We start from the raw sequence: 23,620 nt of genomic DNA on the forward strand, positions 1-23,620 counted from the left end.
TCGGATATTGGGAGCCGATTATTCGGATATTACGGATCGGATAAGATTATTGGTTAGCTCCATTCAGGTATGAAGGTATGAAGTCAGTCCCTCCCTTACTTGTTTCATTTGCAAACGTTCAAAAGCCGTCTATTAGATGGTAAGCACCTGGAGTGTACCATATATAGGAGGATGATGATGCCGCTGCCTGGGACAGTGACGTCCTTTGGGAAGGCAAAGGCTGACATCACATCCATCCAAGAGATGTGATGGGCAAAATACTGAAATGAGTTTAAAAAAATATGTGACATTTACTGGATTTGTAATAGAAGCAAGCGCACTTTCAGTGTCGGACTTGGGGTGGGAACGGAGGAGAAGGGCAATGGGGATAATGACACACTCTACGAGTTTCTACATGAGCGCTTGCCTCCTAACCTGAGCATGATATAAAAGTCGTGCTTGGCGGTCGCAGTGGTGTATTAGTAGCGTACTCACCTACCACACTGAAGGTCCTATTGTCAAGACCCGAAACAAGAAGTCTTTATAAAAAGTTTTTTTTTTCAATTAGAAGCAATTTTCTTATGTGGGGACGCCCCCCGGAAGTAGTTTTGCCAATACTCCGAGTGCATTTCTGCCATGAAAAGCTCATCAGCGAAAACGTTTCTGCTTTCAGACGCCGTTCGGAGTCGGTCCCGTCCCGTCAATTCGTTGGAAAATTTAAAAAAGCATCTCGACGCATATTTGAAGACATTCTCGGCCTAAATTTTCCCGGAGGCATTGTAAAATAAACCCATACAATGCCCGGAGGTATAACTTTATAAGCCTTTGCTACTTCAACGCCATTGTGGTCAAAGATGATTCGGCCGGACAGTACAAAAGCCCAGCCTACACCACGAAGCCTTCCTAAATAGATTGAGGTTGATATTATTGTTTAAGCGATAAAGGCACTTCTCGAAGGTTTTGGGGAGTTTTATTGAAGTTGATGGGCTCTTGACGAATATAGATCTGGTACGTTCTCGTAGCAAACACCATTAAAGCACAAACCTGATCATCTCGGGAAAGATTTAATGTGACCACCGTGGGGTCGCCAGAGCTAAAGATACAGGATTCGCCTCGGTGCCCGAAACAGGCCTTATTCAGCATCGAGCTTAAGAATAAAAAGATCGAGCAAGCGACTAGGCTGTCTCCGGATCGAAAAGCAAATCTTGGGACCATGAGGTGATAGACTGGTGGCATGTTGCAGTATTTTAGATGTTGTTGTTGTATTAACAAAACAGTGTTTTAGATGCGCAAACATTTGAGGCAGTAAAAATGCAATGAACGCTTTACAACCAAGAGGGAGAACTCTGCTTAGAGGACCAAGTTGAAACCTAATGCTACAAGAAAGTGTGGGAAAGCTACAATGAGTTAATGAGGGAAGTGAAACGTACTTTGTTGTAAGTATCCGGAGAAAGGAGCGAGTGGGAAGAGCTTGAGGTACTGGCCATCAAAAACAAAATAATAAATGTGTTTACTTCGGAATTCAAATGGCTTGAGAAGCTATGGCAAAAATACGCTCGGAAAACCAGCCAAAGGACTGCCTAGTTAATTGTCCCGTCACTAAGAATGCTACCATGAGGAAATAAAGGAAGTGAGACAACCTTTCTATTAGCTGAAAGTATACCGTGAAAGGAGCGTGAAGAGTGGGAAAAGCTTGAGCTACTGGCCATCGAAAACAAAAATAAATACGTTTCCTGCCGACTTCAACGGCTTGAGAAGCCATCGGGAAAATACCCTCGGGAGACCTGCCAAAGTTCTGCCTTGTTAGTTGTCCCGTCATTTGAGTGCAGGATATTAAAGCCACTACCAATATATCAAAGGAACACCGCCCCAAATTTTACCCAAAATTCGAGACAGGCGGAAGGTCTCATGCCCACGGTGAATTCCTGCAAGACCGAAAACGGCGGTAACCGATGTCCAAGGACTGCTTACATTATGAAGGTCAAACTTCTCTGCCCTCTTAAAATGAGAGGCAGTGATAAGGCCCGAAGGGAATATGCTAAGCCTGAGTCCACAATCGAAGACAAAGGAACGGGCTATAACGAGGTACAAACGGCTAACAATTGTGAAAATTTCATAAAAATTAAGAAAACGCAAAAAATTACAAACGTATATCAAAAAAAATAAGTCTCCTAGTCAGAACATATCCAAAAAAAAAACAAAACATAAAACCTACAAAAAGTTAATAAATTCTCCAACTCAGATATTTTTAGCTTATGGATATGGCGAAAAACCAAAAACCAATTGGTTGACTATGGTATGGTTATGGCGTTAGCGTTATGGTATGGCATCATTAATCGATTACATTGATTTCCATAAGGTAGGTTCGATCAGCTGTTTTATCTGGTTATGGTTATATGGTTATAAGTCACCATTAATTGGCCCTTAATTTTGATCTCCAAACCTTTGTTAGACTCACCCAGGGTAGTTTTTTTATAAGCCCAGTCGAAGTCCGACATTCCGGAAAGGTGTTCTGCGCAAAAATATACTGGATTTCTACTACTATTTTCTAAAGAGTTTTAGGGACAAATTTGCTGGTTTTGTTAAGAAATAATTGATTGTGCATCACTTCTTAAAGAAAAATGGACTTTTCGAAAGGCAAAAAAACAAAGTGAAGTATATATTAAAATAAATTAATATTCAATATTCTATCAGCCCATTCTAAACAAAAACGCCGTGCGAGTTTTCCCTTCTCCCATTCTTCGTATTCGAAATAAAAATTCCTTGTGAGCTTTTTGCTTCTCCCTTTCCTCTTATTCTGAACAATGTTCGAAAAAGCGGAAACAGGTTATGGGAGAAAAGTAGGTATTATGAATGTGAGTGAGAGGGAGATTTCTCTGCCATTTCTTAGGAGTTTTTTCATTTGTAAAAGTAAAGGGAATGCATCAAAATAGTTAAAGGAAATTAGTTATTTTAAGAAAGAACACTTGAACAAATTTATGCTAAAATATGTAAATTCTACCACAATATTCTTTATTTTAAGTCGAAAAGTATATCATAAGCAACGGAAGAGCTCTTGGTATATTTGATGCAGCCATCCAGAAATTGCGCTAGGATTTTTTAAGAAGGCTTCAATAGATTTTGGCATATGACGAAAGACGAAATCAACTCAACTTTGCCGCCAGAAAATTGCTTTGCTGAATGGAAGGAGGCAACTCCGGCGGCTTGTGTTATCCCGCCGTCTTCTTCTTCTTATGCTCCTCTGTTGATGTTGCTGTGGCACAAATTCACTACTCCTTTCAATGAATTACACATGAAATGCAACACTGTGCATTGTTTACATTTTATTTCTTAATTTCAAACAAATTCGCAACAATAATTAAACTTTGCAATTTTTTAAACAAAATAAGAAATGCGCAATGAAAGTGCAATTGACAAAACAGCTGACTTCGAAAATTCGAAATTCCCATTCCCCAATTATTGTTCTCCCTAGGAGAAAAGAATTTGAGGAATTTTTCCGTTGGAATAAAAAAAATCCACTAGAACAAAATTCCGAGGGAATATTTAGAATTGGGCTGTATGTGTATTGTGCGTGAATAAACAGCGTCGTCTAATACATAATTTGCGATGGAAGGATTTACTAAATATACTACTATTGTAACGAAGTACTATCACAGAGGAACCGCCGATACCAGTTTATTGGTGTTACAACGAGAATCGATATTTCACTCATCTCTAATTCAGGTATCGTGGAGTAAAAAAAATTGAATCCCAAGAAAACGTTGAAAAATGAATCAATTTGGGGAAAAGGAAGTAATTCAAGCTATACTCATAGCAGATAATAATATGGAACAGCTGCAGCCTTTTTCAGATGACAACTCTACCGTAAGTAATAACAAGAACATATCTTCTTTCAGTCACGTCTTTAAAATGTTTTATTCTGTTATCAACAGGCGATGTTACCTTTGGTAAATGTTGCACTATTGGATTATGCCCTGGATGCACTCAATCGCAGTGGAATCGAAGAAGTCTTCGTCTATTCGAGTTTACATTTACAAAGTGTGCGAGAGCATATCAAGTAATTTGTTTCTGCTTTCCCTTATTTGAAAACCAAGTAAATTCCAACTCTTATTTCACTTGCAGAAATGGCATTGCATCACTCAGCTCGTGGTCTATTAATATGACAGCTCATGTGATAGGTGGCGAAGGTTGTCGGTGTTTTGGTGATGCGATGCGCGACTTAGATGCCAAGGCGTTGATACGTGGAAACTTTATATTACTTGGCGCAGATACAGTTACTAATGCGGATTTTAGGCCTATATTTGAACAGCACAAGTGAGTTGTGTTAAAAGCATGGGTACCACTACTAACACTTTTGAATACTTTAAGAAAAACTGCAAAATATGACAAAGGAGCTGCAGCTACACTAATTTTCAAGGAAGCGCCCACATCCCATGCACGCACTGGCAATGAGATAATGATTGCTGTCGATCAACAAAATAAACGGCTACACCACCACCAACGTTTGCGTATGCATGGCAAAGAATCACACTTTGAGGTGCCACTTGAAGTGTTTTTGCACAATTCCGAGGTGGCACTAATGCATAATTTGATTGATCCACAAATAGCTATTGGCTCGCAATCAATGCTCGCTTTGTTCAGCGACAATTTTGATTTCGAAACACGTGATGACTTTATACGCGGTATACTTATTAATGAAGAAATACTCGATAGTCGTATCTATGTGTCGCTACTCCCACGTAGTCAATATGCACGTAAAGTCAATAACTGGCTTACATATGCTACGGTTAGTCAGGATGTAATGAATCGCTGGGCATATCCGCTTGCACCAGATATGGGCATAAACTGCTTCACGCAGCAATATATTTATAACAAGAATAATATTTATAAGAGCCCATCTTCAACAGTCATGAGAGCGACGCTACGAGAAAATGTTGCTGTAGAAGCAAATAGCCATGTGGAAGCAGGTACTACTGTGAGTTGTAGCGTTATTGGAAAGAATTGCAAAATAGGCAAAAATTGTACACTTGTAAATGCTTTTCTCATGGATGGTGTAAGCGTAGGGGATGGTTGTCTGCTAGATTGCTGTGTAATTGGCAATTGTGCCATAATTGGGCCTGGCGCAGTGCTGGCCGAAGGCACAGTAGTGGGTGCGAAATGTGTTATAGCAGCCGGAAAGTCAATTAAAACTGTTGTGGTGAAATGCTCAGTAAGCGAGCATGGTGAGTATCAATTTGGATCAAAGCTTGATCGACATATTTTAGTGAAACTTCTTAAGAGACTCCCTCCAAAAATTATATAACTAAAATAGTGTAAACTATTAATCTGACCTACATTACTTGGTCGTATGTCGTTAGCAAATTGCCTATTGGATATTTTCAAATGCAAGAAGTAAAGAAATGGGGATGCAGGTTGAAACTAATTTAGTACAATTAAGTTCGTTGCAAAAAATGATAGCTTTTGGATTTTTCAACATGAAGTTTTATTTCCCCCACAGGCAGACACAAGGTTTGCTTAAATACTTTCTTTTTTTCTACACGATAGATGAAGTGGTGGAAAAACTCGGCGATAATGCATACATCGTAGATGATAAACAAGACACACTACCTACATACGCATCTGACTCAGAGGACAATGTACTGCCAAGGGCCGCCATTGGTATTCCGAAGGTGACCAAAACGACCAATACTTGTGAGGAGAGCGATTACACGTCCAGCAGCGATGACGAATCACGTGCACTTACACCAACGGTCGACGATACAAATAGTAAACGTTTGCGTTTTTTTAAATTTCTACTTACACTAATATTTCCTCTACTTGTTATTACTATTGCAATTCATTTCGCTATGTTACAACAGTCTTTTTGGCCGAAGTAATAGATTCATTGGAACGCGGTTTCCGTGAAAAATCCAATCCAGACTTTCTTATATTGGAAATTAATTCTTCACGTTATGCGTATAATATGTCACTAAAAGAAGTGAATTTCTATGTGGTAAAGGCTATATTCAGTCTACAAGATATTAAAGAGCCTGCCAATCAAAATGTTCTCGTTGCCATCAACAAAGTAATGAAACAATTGGGTCCGGTGATGTCGAATTATATCAAAAGAGATGAGGCTATGTTAGAATGTTTGAAGGCATTGCAAGTAAGTAGTGATGCCATTTAGTTAGATAATAGATTATAATAAATGAACTGCTATTCTGTTGCGCTCAGGATATCTATGAAGAAAATGAACATATACGCAGCAAAATTTCAAAAATTGTACACTACTTATATGACAAGGATTTTGTAAGTGAAAAAGCTATTATGGCATGGTATTCCCAACTGGATTCTCTCGAACACCGTAGTTTACGTCAAAGTCTGACAGAACTTATTGAATGGCTTAATCAATCTAGTGAAGAGGAGGAAGACAATGATGATGCAGCAGAAAGTGATTAATATACTCGCCTTTTCTTAATTTGTTAAATTTTATTTGATTATAAATAAAAAGAAAAATCCAACACATACTTAAAAACTGAAGAAACAAAAAGTCTTATTATCGTTAGTAGTAAGGTACATAGTGCAACCATTTCAGAATCATTATCTCTAGAGAACGATACCAACTCGGAATAAAGATACATATAGGCAAAGTTTATTCTTGTTTTTAGAATGCATAAGCACAGATTAAGTTAAAACTTAAATGAACAACAAAACACCGAGTTTCAATGTAAATGTAATAATTTAATAATTTGGGAAAAATTTAAACAACGTGACATCAGGACGGACAAGGCGACAGCTGTTTCGATTATACCTTGTAGATCTCTTCAAAGCCTTTTCTCCCGGGAGTGGGATTTGAACACACACTCATACAATGGTTGAAGTGTTACAAAAGCATTCAGCCACGTCGTGCCTTAGTTGTTGTAAACTTTATCCCAATTGCCTTCCTTGCATTATTATTATTATTCTTTTTACACAGTACATACTCCCGGGAGATAAGGCTTTGAAGTGATTTACTATCACGTTGTTTAAACTTTTCCCAAATTATTAAATAAAAATTATAAATTAAAAATTGCTTCAAATAAAAGCAATAAAATTACATTGAAATTTACTGGTACCTTAAACTCATAAATTTTTTTATTTTAATTTTTCTTATAGCAGTTCAAGAAAAAGTAATTTACTGTCGATAGGGTGTTTGTTAACAAACGCAGGAAATTACTCGGAAATTGTTGCAAACTCTTATAATTATTGATTAGTCATTGGTGGTTAGAAATTAAAATTGTTTAAAGGGATTGTAATTCAATTGGTACTACGTATATATAAATTAACATCCTATGCACTGTCGAATCCATATTCATTGTCATTATTTATTGCGTAAGTCGTATTCCAACAATTTCCAAACGTTTATCTATCAATTGCACCTCCAGCGGTCGATATAGCTGTATTGCCCACCATCATATTATTATTGGCCGCCAGCATGCGTACATGATGTAAATGTATTTGAACATTCTTTTGAAACGTTTCAACATTCACGCCACACAAACTTGAACGCACTTCCTCAATACAACCTTCCAGCACTTTCGAAACTTCAGCTGAATTGCCATCATTACCCAAGTGTGAGGCTACCAGTAAAACGGTTGCAAGATTTTTAATTAACCCCAGTACGTTTTTATTCTGCACTGTTCCCTGGTTATTGCGCTGCACTGCATCCTCAGCTGCTTCGCGGCACTTCTCACGCAAATACGAGGGCGCCAACATTGCCTGCACTTGAGGATCGCGTGTTAAGTCGCCAGCAAATGCTTGTACATCGTTCAAATAATCTTGCATATCACGGTTCATTTTTTCCATTGAAATCACAACTGATGCATAACGCCTCTGGAATTCCTCACTCAATTGTGGCACTGTCTCATTGGTATTTTGTGATTCATCGGACGATGAATTTGAATTATTATGTGCTGCGGCAAGTTGTTGTGAAGCTTTCAGCTCTGCTTCATTGTTCATTTCGCAGAGGCGTTGCAATTTAGAGCGTTTTGAAGCTAAAGCACGTTTTAAGCGTACAAGCGTCTCCAATAACTTTGCTGGATAACCGTTAATGTTGTCACGTCCTAATACGGGATCCTTGAAAGGACTTTCGATCACTTCCTGTGCCAGCACTGGATCACTCTTGTTTAAGTTCATATTTAATGCTGAGCGTATGTTACGCATATTGCGTAATGGCGACACACTTCCATTAAAAATGCTCATCAAGTTTGGTCGACTGTCTCGTGTAATGCTTTGTATTGGCAGCATTTCATGAAAGTTTTCCGATACAATTTCAAAATCTGGTATAGAATGTGTACCCAAACCGTTACGATCGAACGTGATGCGATATGTTGAACACATTGAATCGAAAGCATCAACTGTACCACTAAAAATACCATCCTGAGGCACACGCAAACGTGCCGTCACTTTGGTGCCTATCGGCAATGGCAAAGGGATCTTATCTGGCAAATCGCGCACATAATTCAAATCTTTAATATCACCCGATTTACGAGTTTGTATGTAGCGTATTTTTAGCCGTCGGCGCTCCAATTCACGCCTTTCTTCTTCGAAGAAGGCTTGCGAGCAACGGCGAGGTTTTCCCATCAGTGCGCGTATTTGACGCCATTCCGCGCGCGTTAATTGCCGTGTACATAAATTTGGAAATGATTCCGCTAAGCAAACTTGAAAATCATTCTCACCCTCAAATAGAGCTTTGTCCAAGAATGAATAAAACCATTCGAATATAACCCAACGATGTGCTTTTGGTAATTTGAGTAGATTTCGCAAACGCAATCCAATGCTTTGACCAATCTTTTTATCAGCCGGTATAATGGTGGCCACAGTCATGTTGGCTTTTGAGGAGGCGTTGGTTTTTGTTGGTGTAATTGGCACACCGCTTTGGCGTGTACTCGATTTGGGCGTAGTGTTTGTTGTCGAGCTCGAAGCATGCGAATGAGAGCTGTTGCGAGTTGGTGTGGTCGGTACTTCGGTGCTTTTCTTTTTTTCATCCGAGCGCATATAACGTGATATGACGCCTTTGCGTTTCTTCAACACTTTGGTTGGTGTCTTGTGTGGTGATGCGCTTCCTTTCATTGGCATTTTACGTGGTGACAAACTCATACGTAGTGGTTTATCATCGTTAATGATGTTGTCGTCAAAGAAAAAACGATTTCGTTTACGTATGCGTGCAGGCATACCTCGTGCATTTAGCATTTGTATGGGTTGCTGCGGTTGTGGTTTGGGTGGTGGGGCTGACCCGACACGACGCAGTCCTAATGTAGCCAAACTAAATGCTGGTGGTTCGATGTGTTCATCGTCTGAGAATGTGGGCGTCGAACGTGATTTACGTGACTTCTTCGACATCGTTTCCGATTCGTCTGACATATCGCGCAGTAAGTTTGATCAACCAAGGGAATAGATCTGAAAGCAATGAAAGAATTTGAAGAGGTTATTTTTTAAAATTATTGCTATGGTGAGTGAAAAATTGTCGAGGGTTAATTAAAAAAAATTAGGATGAAGGTATCTCGGTGGTAGTCTTCTGACCTGGCGCAATGCAAAAACGCCCGCTACCTTTTGACCTATGAAATTTGGCATAAATGTTATCTGAGGGGTTCCCAACGAGTATTTATCAGTTCAATTGTTATAAACAATTTATAAGTAATTTGTGGTTAAGGTGATTACGTTAATAACATCACTTTTTACATTTTCGTAAGATATTTTTATATAACGACACGTTAATATGTATCACCCCCAGCGGGTTAGGTGGTTAGAATACACCCGCGGTAGGTGTGCCTGTCGTAAGAGGCGACTAAAATACCGGATTCAATACATAGCTTCTCCAAAGACATTTGACAACCTCACATATCCGTGGCGAATCCTGTTTCATTAACAGCCGAGACGCTGGCCACCCCGAGCTCCTCATGCATCTAGGGGGTGGGAGGGCTTGGTACCGGATCTGCATCCGGCAAATGACCATCAACTCGATAGCACTCCCCAAGGAATGTCCTTATCGCTACAATAACAACAATAACATATGCATAAAGCCACAAACCAATATTTTAATTTGTTTAAATTTAGGTATTGTTGTATAATTTCATAAGTTATTTGTTTAATTTATGCGAACATATGTAGATGTTGTTAATAGTACTAACGAATGGAAAAGGTCCGTTTACCTTTTTCATTCGTGTATTTATTTCATAAAAAAAAGGTAATTTGGAATAAAAAATCACGCGATTTATGTAAATTGTTTATAACGATTGAACTGATAAATAATCGTTGGGAAACCCTCAGATAACATTTATGCCAATTTTAAGAGGTCACACCTCCTTAGTTTACAAATAAAATGAAATGGACTCTTAATGTATAGCCAACGCTTTTATTTTACTTTATTATACCTTTCATGAAAATGAAATGGTATATTAATTTCGTCACGAAACCCAAAATTGTAAGTCCTTAAAGGAAAATATATAGACCCACCATTAAGTATACCGAAATAACCAGGATGAAGAGCTGAGTTGATTTAGCCATGTCCGTCTGTCCGTCTGTCTGTTTGTATGCAAAGTTCGAAGAATATATTTTTAACGCCTACAAAATGTTGGTCCTCTCTATTTAATCTTTCTAATGGCCTTGAGTAAAATACGTTGAAACTTATTTTTATCAATTTAAAACGCTTTTCTTCGAAGCTAAATCAATTTGCCTGCCTGCTTTTAAAGGGGTAAAATGTTCAACTAAATCTAACGCTGCTTGCGACATTTATTTGCTGCTACGTCTGCGGTTATGTAGAAACGTACCCGTTTTTGGTGGTGCTATTGTGCGCTGTAACCATACATTTACGTATATACACGCTTCCTTCAAAACTACTACGTTTTTTATTGTCAGTAAATATCTAGAGTGCATATTATTTCTACCTAACTCCTTCATTCTTAGATATCTTCTTAAAACATTTCTTCAGTAATTATTGCGGCTTCAAATACATCGTACGTGTTCTCAAAATATAAAATATTTAGATAAATTACAATTATTTTACTTGCAAAGGAAATACGCGTGTTTTTTTTTTTTCAAAACAGTTAATTTAAATTTGTAAAGTATTAATATCAAATTCGATGCGCTTTTTAACGAGTTAAACCAATCAATTACATAATTTTTGTGTTGTGTAAAAAAATTATCAGTTTTATTTTGTTCATTAAATTATTAAAGTGTGTGTAAACTTTTGTTACTAAATTTTTGATGTGTTTTTCCTAAACAATCATATAATTCTGAGTGTCGTTTTTTAAACTTTCACTCGTGAAAATCACCCAAAAAATATTTAAAGTGCGTTGTTATATAATTCTGAGTGCATATATAAACTTTGGCCCGTGAAATATATAATATATATATAATAGTCTACTATAAAAATTATTTTTGAAAATCACCCATAAAATATTTAAAGTGTGTTTTTAAATAATTCTGAGTGTTTATATAAACTTTCGCCCCTGAAATATATAATATATATATAATAGTCTTCTATTATACAAATTATTTTTGAAAATCACCCATAAAATATTTAAATTGCGTTTTTATATAATTCTGAGTGTTTATATAAACTTTCGCCCCTGAAATATATAATATATAAATATAATAGTCTTCTATTATACAAATTATTTTTGAAAATCACCCATAAAGTATTTAATAATTCTGAGTGCGTATATAAACTTTCGCACGTGAAATATATAATATATATATATATAATAGTCTTCTATTATACACAAATTATTTTTGGAAAGCACCCATAAAATATTTAATGTGTATTTTTATATTATTCTGACTGCTTATATAAATTTTCGCCCCTGAAATATATAATATATTATATAATAGTCTTCTATTAAACAAATTATTTTTGAAAATCAACCATAAATTATTAAAAGCTGTTTTGCTCAACCTTTTTTTAGTTGGCGGGTTATGGAATGTGTGTTATTTAGTTTATTACTTAAATTTGCTTAACTTTTCGAGTGCTTTTTCAAAATTAATAGGTAGCTTTCGTTAGTTCAATATTTTTCGTTTCGAACAATTATTATTTCAAGTGTTTCTAACGACTTTTAACTATTGTTTATAAAATATTTTAAGAGTTTTTGAAAACTTACTTTATTAAACACTTCCAATATTTTTCAACTTTTTTTTAAATTTATTCGTTCAAAATATTTGAGTCTTTTATACCAAGCCCATAAAACATTTTAACGTGGTTACGAACCGGAGCGCGTTCGGGACTCAGTGGCACGAGCAGCACGAAGGGAAACCTCAATTGTAAGAGAGGAAGAACAAGCCCGAAATACTTTGGATCATAGGGTTAGACGAAATATACCTGAATTGAGGGAGCCGGAGCGCGTTCGGGACTCAGTGGCACGAGCCGTACGAAGGGAAAGCTCAATTGTAGGAGAGGAAGAACAAGCCCGAAATACTTTAGAGCATAGGGTTAGACGAAATATTCCTGAATTCAGGGAGCCTGAACGCGTTCGTGACTCATTGTCGCGAGCAGCAGGAAGCGAAACCTCAATTGTAAGAGAGGAAGAACAAGCCCGAAACACTTTGGAGCATAGGGTTAGACGAAATATTCCTGAATTGAGGGAGCCGGAACGTGTTCGTGACTCAGTGGCACGAGCAGCACGAAGGGAAATCTCAATTTTAAGTGGAAGAACAATCCCGTAATACCGAAAATCATAGATTAAGACGGAATGTTCGAGAACTTAGGGGGGAGGAACGGGTTCGTGATTCAGTCGCCCGAGCAACACGACGACGAAATCCTATAGTAATAGAAGAAGAGCAAGCGAGAAACACCAATGCCCATAGGTGTAGAAGGAATTTTCACGAATTGAGGCAGGGTGAACAAATTCGTGATAGGCTCTCGAGAACTCAACGAAGATCAAATCCAATCACAAGACGTCGCAAGCAACTGATAAATACATCGCAAAGGCGAATATCTCGACAACAAACTCGAATGTCCCTGGAAAGTAACAGATACAGCGCACGCGAACATGTCCAGCTTCATAGGTCTAATGAAGAAAACCGAAGAAGAGGTAACGAGAGACAGCGTTCAAGAACATCAGCATATCGAGATAACCTCTTGCCTGATGCAACAGAAGAAGGGCATAACAATCAAATTCGGTCACGGCATTTAACACACTATGAGCAATATGAGTTAAATATAAAAGAAGGACCGACTATTGTATATGTATGCTGTGGGGGACATGGTTTTCGCACCAAATCAAAAAACTGAACAAATCTTCTCTTTCAAATAAATATCCACAACTCCAGCTCAACAAAATATTTTTTTTAGAAAATTAATTTCCAAGCAGAGCAGGAAAATTCACATTTTGTTCAACGTGCTATCGTCAGGTTATGACAGGCAAAATTCCAAACATTTGTTTGGCTAATGGCCTCCAATTTCCAGACATACCTGATGTTTTGAAGAATCTGACATGCCTAGAAGAACGGCTTATATCTCCAAGAAATCCTTTTATGAGAATAGTATCTCTCGGGTACGAGCGCCAATGTGCTGTTAGAGGAGCGGTTGTAAATGTTCCTATTTCCGTAGTTCAGACAGTTACCACTCTTCCTCGAAGATTTGAGGATGCACAAGTGATCCAAGTACACTTAAAACGTCGTTTGGAGTATAACCATAGCTTTATAGTAGACACTATAAGGCCAGCAAGAGTAATAGCAGCACTTCAGTGGCTCATGGATACAGATCTGTATCGTTTCCATAATATTCAATTGTCCGAAAGATGGTTAGCGGACTATAGGAACAGCGAAACCGTTCAATTTCTAGCAGATCCAAACGATGAGAATATCGTAAAGCATTACAGAGTTCTCTACACAATATTGAAATTGAGGCTAGTTTAGAAGATGAAATAAATCCCGGAGGACAAGAACTCTTTTGGACAACGAGCCCATTGAAAACCTTCCACTGGAACGAATGGAAATAGCTCCTGGTGAAGGGCGAACTCCCATCGACATAACACGAGACGATGATGCGGAGGAGTTATCTTTTCCAACAATATTTTGTGGCAAAAAAAGAACAACTGATCTAACATATAGCAAAATAGCGCGATCAGAAGTACGAAGATATGATCGACGCTGTGCGCGTGTTTATAACTTGCTATGGAAGTATAAATATTATGAATTACATCGCATTAAAGAAGCGATTTCTATTTGTTTAAGAAACAAGTTCGGAACCTGCCTTATTACGACAGCAAACATGGTAGACTCAAATTTTGTAACCAACTTAGTCCAACATGATGAAGGATATCATATTTTAAAAGGACTTAGATCATCACCTGCTCACTGGGAATCAGAGAAAAAAAGGTGTTAGCAATGATTCGTCAGTTTGGTTTGCCTACATTATTTATTACTTTATCGGCTGCAGAGACCAAATGGCCAGAACTTTTGGTTATTCTATCCAAACTTGTGGACAAGAAAGATCTTTCAGAAGATGAAGCTGCACAACTTTCTAATTCGGAAAAAGCTCGCCTGATAAGGACAGATCCTGTCACATGTTCTAGATATTTTGATTACCGATTCAGACAGATGGTAAAGTTGTTGAAATCTAAAATTTTCGAGCCACATGTGCTCACTCATTTTTACTGGAGAATTGAGTTCCAACACAGAGGCTCACCTCACTGTCATGGAATGTATTGGTTGAGCGATGCACCTACATTAGAGATAGATGGAACTATAAATGTTGGACCCATTATTGAATTTGTGGAGCGCTTTATTTCAACGGATGGATACAATCCAGACGTGAAACAATATGTCGAATATCAAAAACACAGACATGGTCGCGCTTGCTTAAGAGACATAAGAGGTCAGCAAGTCTGTCGCCTCAACATGCCTTATCCACCTATGCCTAGGGCTGAAATTTTATTTCCCCTAGATGAAAATGAACTAAATGAAGAGCACGTGGCTTTGTTTAAAAAAATTAAAAAATTTTTAAACCTACATAATGAAGCCGACACCTTAAACAATTTTGAGAAGTTTTTAGTACATCCCGAAATTTCGACAACCTACGAGAACTACAAATTGGCTCTTCGGTCAAACTTGAAAAAGCCTCAAATATTTCTCCGAAGGAAATTTTCTGATCGACTGCTAAATGCATATAACAGTGATATTTTACGTTTGCATAGAGCAAATACATTCAGTTTATACTTGATGCTTTTGCCTGCTGCAGCTATATCATAAATTATATAAATAAATCGAATAGGGGGGTTTCTCAGCTTTGCGGCAAGCCATGGAAGAAATAAATGAGGGAAATTATACAGTTAAGCAGAAATTACAACACATTGATAATAAGTTCGTGAATGGCTCTGAAGTGTTCGCCCAAGAAGCAGCCCATAACATTTTAGGTCTCCATCTTTCAGAAGCCAGTGAAGGTGATATATTCATTAACACGTCTCATCCTGAGAAGAGAGTCCGAATGGTAAGACCGAAAGCAGATTTAGAGAGACTACCAGGCGATTCAATGGATCTTTATGTTCCCAACTTACTGGACCATTATATCCAGAGACCAGGACAGCTAGAACAACTATGTCTTGCAGATTTTGCCGCTTCTTTCCGATTTTCGAAGACAAGAAGGGAAACTGCAACAGAAATGAGGCCAACGAAGAGTTGGAGCCAGAAGCTGAAACTTCTGAAATAACCGTAGTCCCACTGGAATTAAATGATGGGAGTGGTTTTATCAGGCCGAGAAAGCATCCTCTTGTATTTAGATGGAGGCGTTTTAGTGTTGAGTTTTCTCGATCCGATTATTTTCGAGAAATGGCTTTGCTGTTTTATCCATGGCGCAACGAAGTCTCTGATTTAATTGAAGTCGACATTGAAGCAATATGTAACCTCAATAAAGAGATGATAGAGGAGAGTAAGAAAAAGTACGACAAGTTGGGTAGAGGGGGGAGGCTTCGACAGGTTAAGAGAAAATGATTTTTTTAGAGAAACTAGAATGAGAAATAGATAACTCCTTTCATATTTACTGATGCCATGTATGTTTATGACACTTCGGATTTGTGGTTAATATTCCACATGCTTTTTTTTCTAAGTTATAATCAAATAACCAAAAACAAAAAATATGACGAAACCTCCCTTTTTCGGGGAGGCTTCGCCAGTCATCTGGGTGGCTTCGACATTGGGTGGGAGGTTTCGACATTTATCAAATATAGCAATTTAACCAGCAAAATAAAAAAAGGATGTTGGAAAAAACTCTAAATACGATTTTTAATTCATATTTCATGTTATTTATTTCAATACAGTAACAAATTTTTCGAACAAAAACATAAAAAATTTAAGCGAAAAGTAAAGTATAACTGCACTTTTAACGAACATCTAAATTTGAAAAATCAAAGTTGTTGTGGGCAATATACTTATTATATCCTGCTTTGAAACCAAGTGTCTGTCTTCTACAATCGGTTCATAGAAATATTGGGTTTTATTTTGATGTCTGAGGAATTTCGCGACGCACGTCGAATTTTCAACTTCCACGACTACACCAGTGTAAAAGAAATTTGTTTTGTCAGTGAACATAATAACAAAAACAAAAACGAATCGTCTAGCCAAGTCATACGTCAACCCATGATAAAGATTTGAACATTTCTTGAAGTAAACCGTTAAATCTTTTTCCTGGGCAGCTGTAAGTACTTGATTGGAAGAAAACTTCGACTGAAAATCTTTAACAGTTCCCATATTTGTTTGCTCTTTTGAAATTCGAGATATTAGTGTTATCCGCTTCAAGTTATATTTCCGAGCAGCGCTTGATGGGGTTTCTTTTTTTTGTTTTATCTCCCCGATGGCTTTTTTCATTTTGTCTTCGTTGATGATCTTTTCAGGGAACTTTCTTTTGTAGATATTTGGCATCTTGATGGCTGTAAAATATTACTAGCTAAGTAAAAACTTTGTCGAAGCCTCCCAAAACATATTGTCGAACCCTCCCCCGTGCACTTATTTCAGATTTTTTGCTCCAAAATATACATCTTAGTGTTATTGAAAAAGTCTTTAAAAGCAATAAATCTTAATTTTATTGCAATATTAATGGGCAGAAAACTCATGTTATATATTCTATATTGTACACTTTACACGCGAATACTTACCAGCAATTTTTACATCAACACTTCTCAAAAATAAAAAATCTCGTCTGCATACTATCGCCGTTGAACAAGCACTGAATAGCTTTCATGACAGCGTCACACTCAATTTGGTTACTGTTTATTGGTGGAATAAGAACAATGGCAGTAATAACGGCAGCCAAATTTGAAAAAGTCGAAGCCTCCCTCATGTCGAAGCCTCCCCCTTCTACCCTTCTCTGAGCATGAACTGGAAACAATTCTAGTTGACTTGAATCAACAAATAGGGCCAGAAAATGCTGCCAACGAAGAAAGTATGACTCCTTTCTTGGATGAGGAATTCAGGGCATTAGCTGTTCCGGAAATCGGAAATAATGTCGACGTATTCCAGAACGACGAGCAAAATATAGACGAAGTTAGACTTATAAGATTGCCTGTCATCATACAAGAAAATGAACTGTTATCGACCGTACGGTCTTTGAATGCAAAGCAGCGGGAATATTTTTATCATGTGCACCATAATATGAAAATTAAGCGACGATTTTACGAATATGTTGGCGGTGGTGCTGGAGTAGGAAAAAGCCGAAAGTAACCCGGAAACGGTTAAAGTGTTGTTATGTGCTCCTACGGGAAAAGCTGCGTTTGGTATTGGTGGAGTAACATTGCATTCTGTTTTCTCTTTACCCATCAATCAGTCTTCAGCTGAATTACGCCCATTAAGCAACGATACCGTTAATGCAATATATTCAAGTTTGATAGATCTTCAGCTTATAATAGTGGATGAAATATCAATGGTGGGTGCCAAAATGTTTGGATACCTGGATGCTCGTCCAAAGGAAATATTTCGGACTAGCGAGTATTTCGGAGGTATACCAATTATTGTGTTTGGTGACTTAAAACAACTTTCACTAGTAGGCGATAGGTGGATTTTCTCACCAAATTAATCAGATCCATATAGTGCGATTACCGGCACACCTCTTTAGGATTTGTTTCGTTACTTCGAGCTCGCAGAAATTATGCGCCAAAGAGAAGACCAAGTATTTGCTATCGTCTTAAACCACTTGTCTGAAGGGAATATGACCTCTGCTGATGTTGATTTAATAAACACAAGGGAAACAAGACTAGATTCTGTTCCCAACGACTGTATTCACCTCTTTTACTCTAACTCAGATGTTCCAATTTATAACAGTATGAGACTGGCTGAAATTGGCACGGAAGAGTTTACATCTATCGCAAAAGACACTGTAAAAGCCCACTCTATTTCGGAGCAAAGTAAGCGTAACATTTTAGAAGCAGTTCAGAATTTTAAAATATCAGAAACACAAGGAATGTGCTATCGTTTGCAGCTAAATGGATCTGCAAAATACATGGTTACAGTAAATATTAATACTTCAGATGGCCTGGTTAATTGAGCTGCAGGTCGCTTAATACAAATTGACCATCAGAGTAACGAACGTACGCCAACTACTCTTTGGATACAGTTTTCAGAACCAGAAGTGGGTGCGATTGCCCGCTCAAAAAAATCTCATTCTCATGAGTCAAGTTGGACCCCAATTGAGAAGGTGGTACGTACTTTCCAGTATAGAAGAAACGACCAAGTTACTGTAGAAAGGAGACAGTTTCCTTTGGTACCAGCAGAGGCAATCACGATCCATAAAAGTCAAGGAGCAACCTATAGGCAGGTTGCTGTTCATATAAAGAGAGGAATAAGTCGATCTGCTTTATACGTTGCGTGCAGTAGAGCGACAAATGCATCTGTCTTATTTATTATAGGTAATTTCGTTCCACCAAAACCGTTTACAGCCAACGAACCGGTTCAAAAGCAACTAAGTGTACTGCGTTCAGAAAAAAAAGCTAGCTACCCACTTCAAGTTTGCTATTGAGCGACCAACTGACAGCCTTCTTTTATATTATCAAAATATAAAAAGCTTAAGAAAGAATATCGATGAAATAAGAGCAGACGAACTTATTTGTTCAGTGGATATTCTTTGTTTCGTAGAGTCCTGGGCTTTGCCAGGAGAAGATATACAAATCGAAGGCTTTGATATAGTTGCTAGGATTGATGGAGTTGGCTCAACTGTACAAAGTCGTCCTCGAAACGGAATTATAATTTATTGTAAGCCTGACCTCGCTCGCAGTTTTACAGTAAATTCCAGAAACGTCCAGTATGTAGCTGGAAAAGTTTATCAGTTTTTGGCGATATTAAAGGCAAATATAGCTATTGCGTTGGTATACCGAAATCCGTCATTCTCATTGCCGACATTTAGAAGAATGCTGGAAGAGGATACTAAGGAGCTCTCCAATGAAAATTTAGAAAAAATTGTTCTTGTAGGAGACTTTAACATTTGTCGAAATTCGTCAAACGATATACTTGGGAGGAAATTGGAGCAGCTGGAACTGCATTCACTTTTGGAAAATCTTGCCACTACGAAGCAACAAACTGCTATTGATTGGTTACTGATAAGTTTATCTCCGGACAGTGTAAAGGCGATAACTTATGAAACGCCTTACAGTGACCATGATGGAATATTTTTATGTGCTCCTGGCTGTTATTAATACAATTTTAATCATTATTACAGAATGACAGACCCATCGAAATTATCAGAAAAATTAGGTTAGTCGATTAAGCCATGGCTGTCTGACAGCCAGGTTTAACGCAATTTAGTTTTTCTCCCTTTCAACTAATTGTTCAAATAAAATTTTTGTCCTTAAGTTTTTTTAGCTTTGTCAATATAGTTTAGTTTATATTTATCTTAAAAATTGCTTAGGTATGTACATCTGTTTACTATATATTTCATATCTTATTAAGCCGATTATTTGGATATTACGAATGGGATAAGATTATTGTTCAGCTCCATTCATGAAAGGTATGAAGTCTTCGGCACAGCCGAAGACAGTCCCGTCCTTACTTGTTTTATTTTAAATTTATTTGTTTGATAATTGTTTTATTTCATATCTTTTATTCCACATTTATTATATTTTAATATTTTTAATTTTGTGTTATTGTAATTTAGTTTTTGTTTCTATTTTATTCCAATATTAAAATTAGAGGGGGTATGCAGGATATCAATGCTTAGCATTCCGGGGCAGCTTGAGCGCAGACCATACGGCGATAGTAGTATAGCGTCATCAATTACAGGACGAACAGACTACCTGATTCTCTATCTACGCTTCGAGGGGCTCTTAAAGCCACAATAGAGGTGGAGGGTTGGCGGAAGGGTGCTCAAATGGCGGACGAGGCGATACATGTGTACACAGATGGTTCCAAAGTAGTGAAAGGAGTGGGGTCTGCGGTATACTGAGCTGATCCAGAAATAAGCAGATCCTACAAGCTGGCAGATCAATTTAGCGTTTTCCAAGCGGATGTATTAGCCGTAACCAAAGCAGTAGAAACATTGGAAGAGAATAGCTTAAACTGCAACCGTGTTAACCTTTATATTGACAGCCAAACAGCAATTAAGGGAATAATCTTGCATAGCACAGCATCTAAAAGTGTGTTGGAGTGTAAGGAATCCCTGGAAAGAATCGGGACGGGAAAAGCGTACATCTATGTATATTGGGAGCATATGGGAATAGATGGGAATGAAAAACGGATGAACTAGCTAAAAAGGGCGCATCCCTTGAAGCTTGCTCCGTATACGTCCCAATTAGATTGGGCGAGATTAATAGAAGGCGAGAGGTGCACATGATTAGTCAACCGAAAAGGCGGGGGTTCAAGCGGGGGGGTGTACAGTGTCGAAGACTATGTGTAGGTCTTACAACCTTAGACTAACAAAGATAGGACTGTAGTCTCATGACGAGTATTCTGACTGGACACTGCCTTGTGACGTCACATGCCTTTCAATTAGGCTCGACCAGTGATAGCAGATGTAGGAAGTGGGCGTTGGAGGAGCAAACGATCGAGTGTGTTCTGTTCTAGTTCCCTGCGCTTGCCAGCCTAAGACACAATCTATTAGGAGTGATACAGCTGTCAGATCGAAATGCAGCAAGTGGTATAGGTCCTATAAAGCTTCTAGTATTTGCCAAGAGGAGGGAGTTATTTTATAACATATATAGGTCCTGGTTTTTGATATGGTTTTTCAGTTTGGTCGTTAAATAAATTTCTGAAAACACTACGGACTCATTCAGTCTATGAGAGGTCCTCATGGATCGGCCAGTTAAACCTAACCTAACTTATTCCAATATGAGCATAGAAATGTTTATAGTAATTTAGAAATAACGCAGTCCTATAGGTTCTGTGCTGGCTTCCGGTGTGAGGGCATACGATAGAAGACGCGGTAGCGACAGGGTAGTGTCCTATCCCCACTTTTGTTTAGCTTCTACATATCAAAGCTACCTTCGCCACCAGAAGGAGTTACTATCGTTTCCTATGCCGATGACTGCACAATAATGGCCACAGACCCAGGCCCACATATCGATGAGCTTTGCAACAAAATAAACAGCTACCTCTCTGATCTCTCCAGTATTTTCACCTCGCGAAGCCTGACACTATCACCGACTAAATTATCGGCGACCTTATTTACAACATGGACGTCCCGAATGTCAACCAATGAACATCCACGTCAATGGCACTACGCTAACAACTGTCTTACACCCCAAAATCTTGGGTGTGACGTTCGATCAGGTTCTACATTTTGGTGAGCATGCAGCCGCAATTGTACCGAAAATTAAGAGCCGTAATAAAATCCTCAAATCTCTTGCTGGTAGTACTTGGGGAAAAGATAAAGAAACGCTCATTACCACTTACAAACCCCCCAGTGTGTTTGGGGGTCAGAATATAGCCGCGGCAGGAATGCCTGTCGTAAGAGGCGACTAAAATACCAGATTCAAGGGACTGTGTAGCGCAACCCTTCAGGTTGCCAGCGCAATATATATCTTTTCCAAACCCAATTGTCAACCTCACCTATCCGCGGCGAATCCTGTTTCACTAACAGACGAGGCTCTGGTGACCCCAAGCTCCTCATGGAACTTGGGGGTGGGGTGGGAGGGATGGCATGAAGGTTTAATGTGGCCATATAAAGCGTTCCCGAGATGGTCGGGCTAGCACCTTTATGGTGCTGTGTGACCATCACATCGATAACACTCCCCAAATCCTTCGGGGAGTAACCCTGTCGCTACAACAACAACAACACCACTTACAAAGCAATTGGCCAGCCGATTGCATGCTACGCGTCCCCGATATGGTCGCCAAGCCTAAAGACTACTCACTGGAAGAAGCTACAGGCCTGCCAAAATACTGCCCTCAGAACCGCCGCGGCTTGTCTTCTTATGTCCCCAAGACACCATCTACATAATGAGGCAAGAATACTCCCCATCAGGGAGAGAAATGAAATGCTAACCAAACAGTTCCTGTTGAACTCCCGGAAACCTGGGCATCCCAACAGACATCTGATGAGCCAACACCGCCTAGGAGTTTAAGGAGTCATCTCGGTAAGCATTATGAGGAAATACGGCACCTAAGAACTCAGCCGGATAAAGCCAAAAAACACGTGCAGGACCTCAGTGAACTCCACAAACAGGCGTCGGACTTCTATGTCAGAATTTGCTCGGTGAATCCTGTACCCAAAGGGCAATACGTGAAAAATAGAGCGAAGAAATTCGCAAACTCTTGATTGTCGCTAGAAATGTTACCATTAACTTCATAGCGGAAGGAAAACCCTTTACCCCACGTTTAAAATTTACGAAACCATAAAATGACCGCTGGTTGCTAATAATTTTCTTCTTAATTTTACAGACGTAAGCTTTATAGCACTTTTTATTAAGTTCAATATACTTATGACGCAGAATAGCATAACGATCGTAATCGAAATGTAAGCCAGTCTTCTTATATAATTTGAAGTAACGTGATTTTTTGTTTTTCAAAGGATTTTAGTTATTTAGTGATCCAGGCTTGCATTGGTTCATCATATGAAGAAATACGTTTGGGCACATACTTTTCAAACATGTTATAAATGATACTATTAAAATAAAAAACGATCTGATCCACGTCCGCATTATGTTGAGGTCAAGTTATTTTAGAAAGTTCTTAATTTAGTATTTTGAAATTGGCTCTCAAAAAATCAAAACGACTGGTATAAACACCTGGTTTATTTATGCAACCATAAACGTTGCCCATAGTTTCGTTAATTATCTCGAGGGAAGGATGGTAAACATCTTCAGGTAAAACTAGAGGCTCACATCGGTTCACAGAGAGTTTAGTTATGTCATCCACAAAGGCTAAATCTAAAAATTTCCTGTACTTATTTGGAAAAATATTAATCGGATATTTCATACAAAAAGTCGCTGTTACACGTCTTAGATGAGACTGGTAAAATATTATGATCATAGGTGTTCCATGATATATGCGGCAGGTTAAAATCGCCCAAGCCAAGCATTGAGTCGCATGGCTTCATCATCGAATAAGCAGTTTTTATCAGTGAAACATGCTGCATATACACTGATTGATCAGATGAGGGAGGAATGTAGCAAACGACTAAGTAAATCCGTCCTCTGTCTAGCAGTATTCGAACGCATTTAAATTCGATGTCATCAGTAGCTGGTAAATTAACCTCCTCGGATGGTAT

General features: G+C 38.3%; 2 protein-coding genes across 6 annotated transcripts in view; one reads left to right on the forward strand and one right to left on the reverse strand.

Moving 5' to 3' along the window:
• Positions 1–3,675: 3,675 nt before the first annotated feature.
• On the forward strand, positions 3,676–6,508 carry eIF2Bepsilon (eukaryotic translation initiation factor 2B subunit epsilon). Its single transcript, XM_067782851.1, has 7 exons — positions 3,676–3,843; positions 3,912–4,036; positions 4,102–4,293; positions 4,348–5,201; positions 5,524–5,745; positions 5,838–6,124; positions 6,193–6,508. The coding sequence occupies exons 1-7, from the start codon at positions 3,748–3,750 to the stop codon at positions 6,415–6,417; spliced, it is 2,001 nt and encodes a 666-aa protein (XP_067638952.1). The 5' UTR covers positions 3,676–3,747; the 3' UTR covers positions 6,418–6,508.
• mip130 (Myb-interacting protein 130) overlaps positions 6,428–23,620 on the reverse strand; it is a 79,946-nt gene continuing 62,753 nt past the window's right edge. For 4 of the 5 annotated variants that reach the window (XM_067782852.1, XM_067782855.1, XM_067782854.1 and 1 more), the window contains exon 2: positions 6,428–9,396. In XM_067782852.1, coding sequence (XP_067638953.1) covers positions 7,360–9,360 — 2,001 coding nt within the window. In that variant the 5' untranslated portion in view covers positions 9,361–9,396 and the 3' untranslated portion in view covers positions 6,428–7,359. Of the gene's footprint in view, positions 9,397–10,452; positions 10,469–23,620 lie in introns of those variants that run through there. The other variant, XM_067782856.1, reaches the window with a different exon arrangement.

Source organism: Eurosta solidaginis, chromosome 4 (assembly GCF_040869045.1).
Source record: "Eurosta solidaginis isolate ZX-2024a chromosome 4, ASM4086904v1, whole genome shotgun sequence".
NCBI lineage: Eukaryota > Metazoa > Arthropoda > Insecta > Diptera > Tephritidae > Eurosta > Eurosta solidaginis.

What these genes read in the sequence shown, in the direction of transcription:
- eIF2Bepsilon (XM_067782851.1), top strand. Translation starts at nt 3,748, where the DNA reads ATGAATCAATTTGGGGAAAAGGAAGTAATTCAAGCTATACTCATAGCA. An exon ending in CCTATATTTGAACAGCACAA is followed by an intron (nt 4,294 to 4,347) that starts GTGAGTTGTGTT and finishes GAATACTTTAAG; the next exon opens with AAAAACTGCAAAATATGACA. An exon ending in AATGTTTGAAGGCATTGCAA is followed by an intron (nt 6,125 to 6,192) that starts GTAAGTAGTGAT and finishes TGTTGCGCTCAG; the next exon opens with GATATCTATGAAGAAAATGA.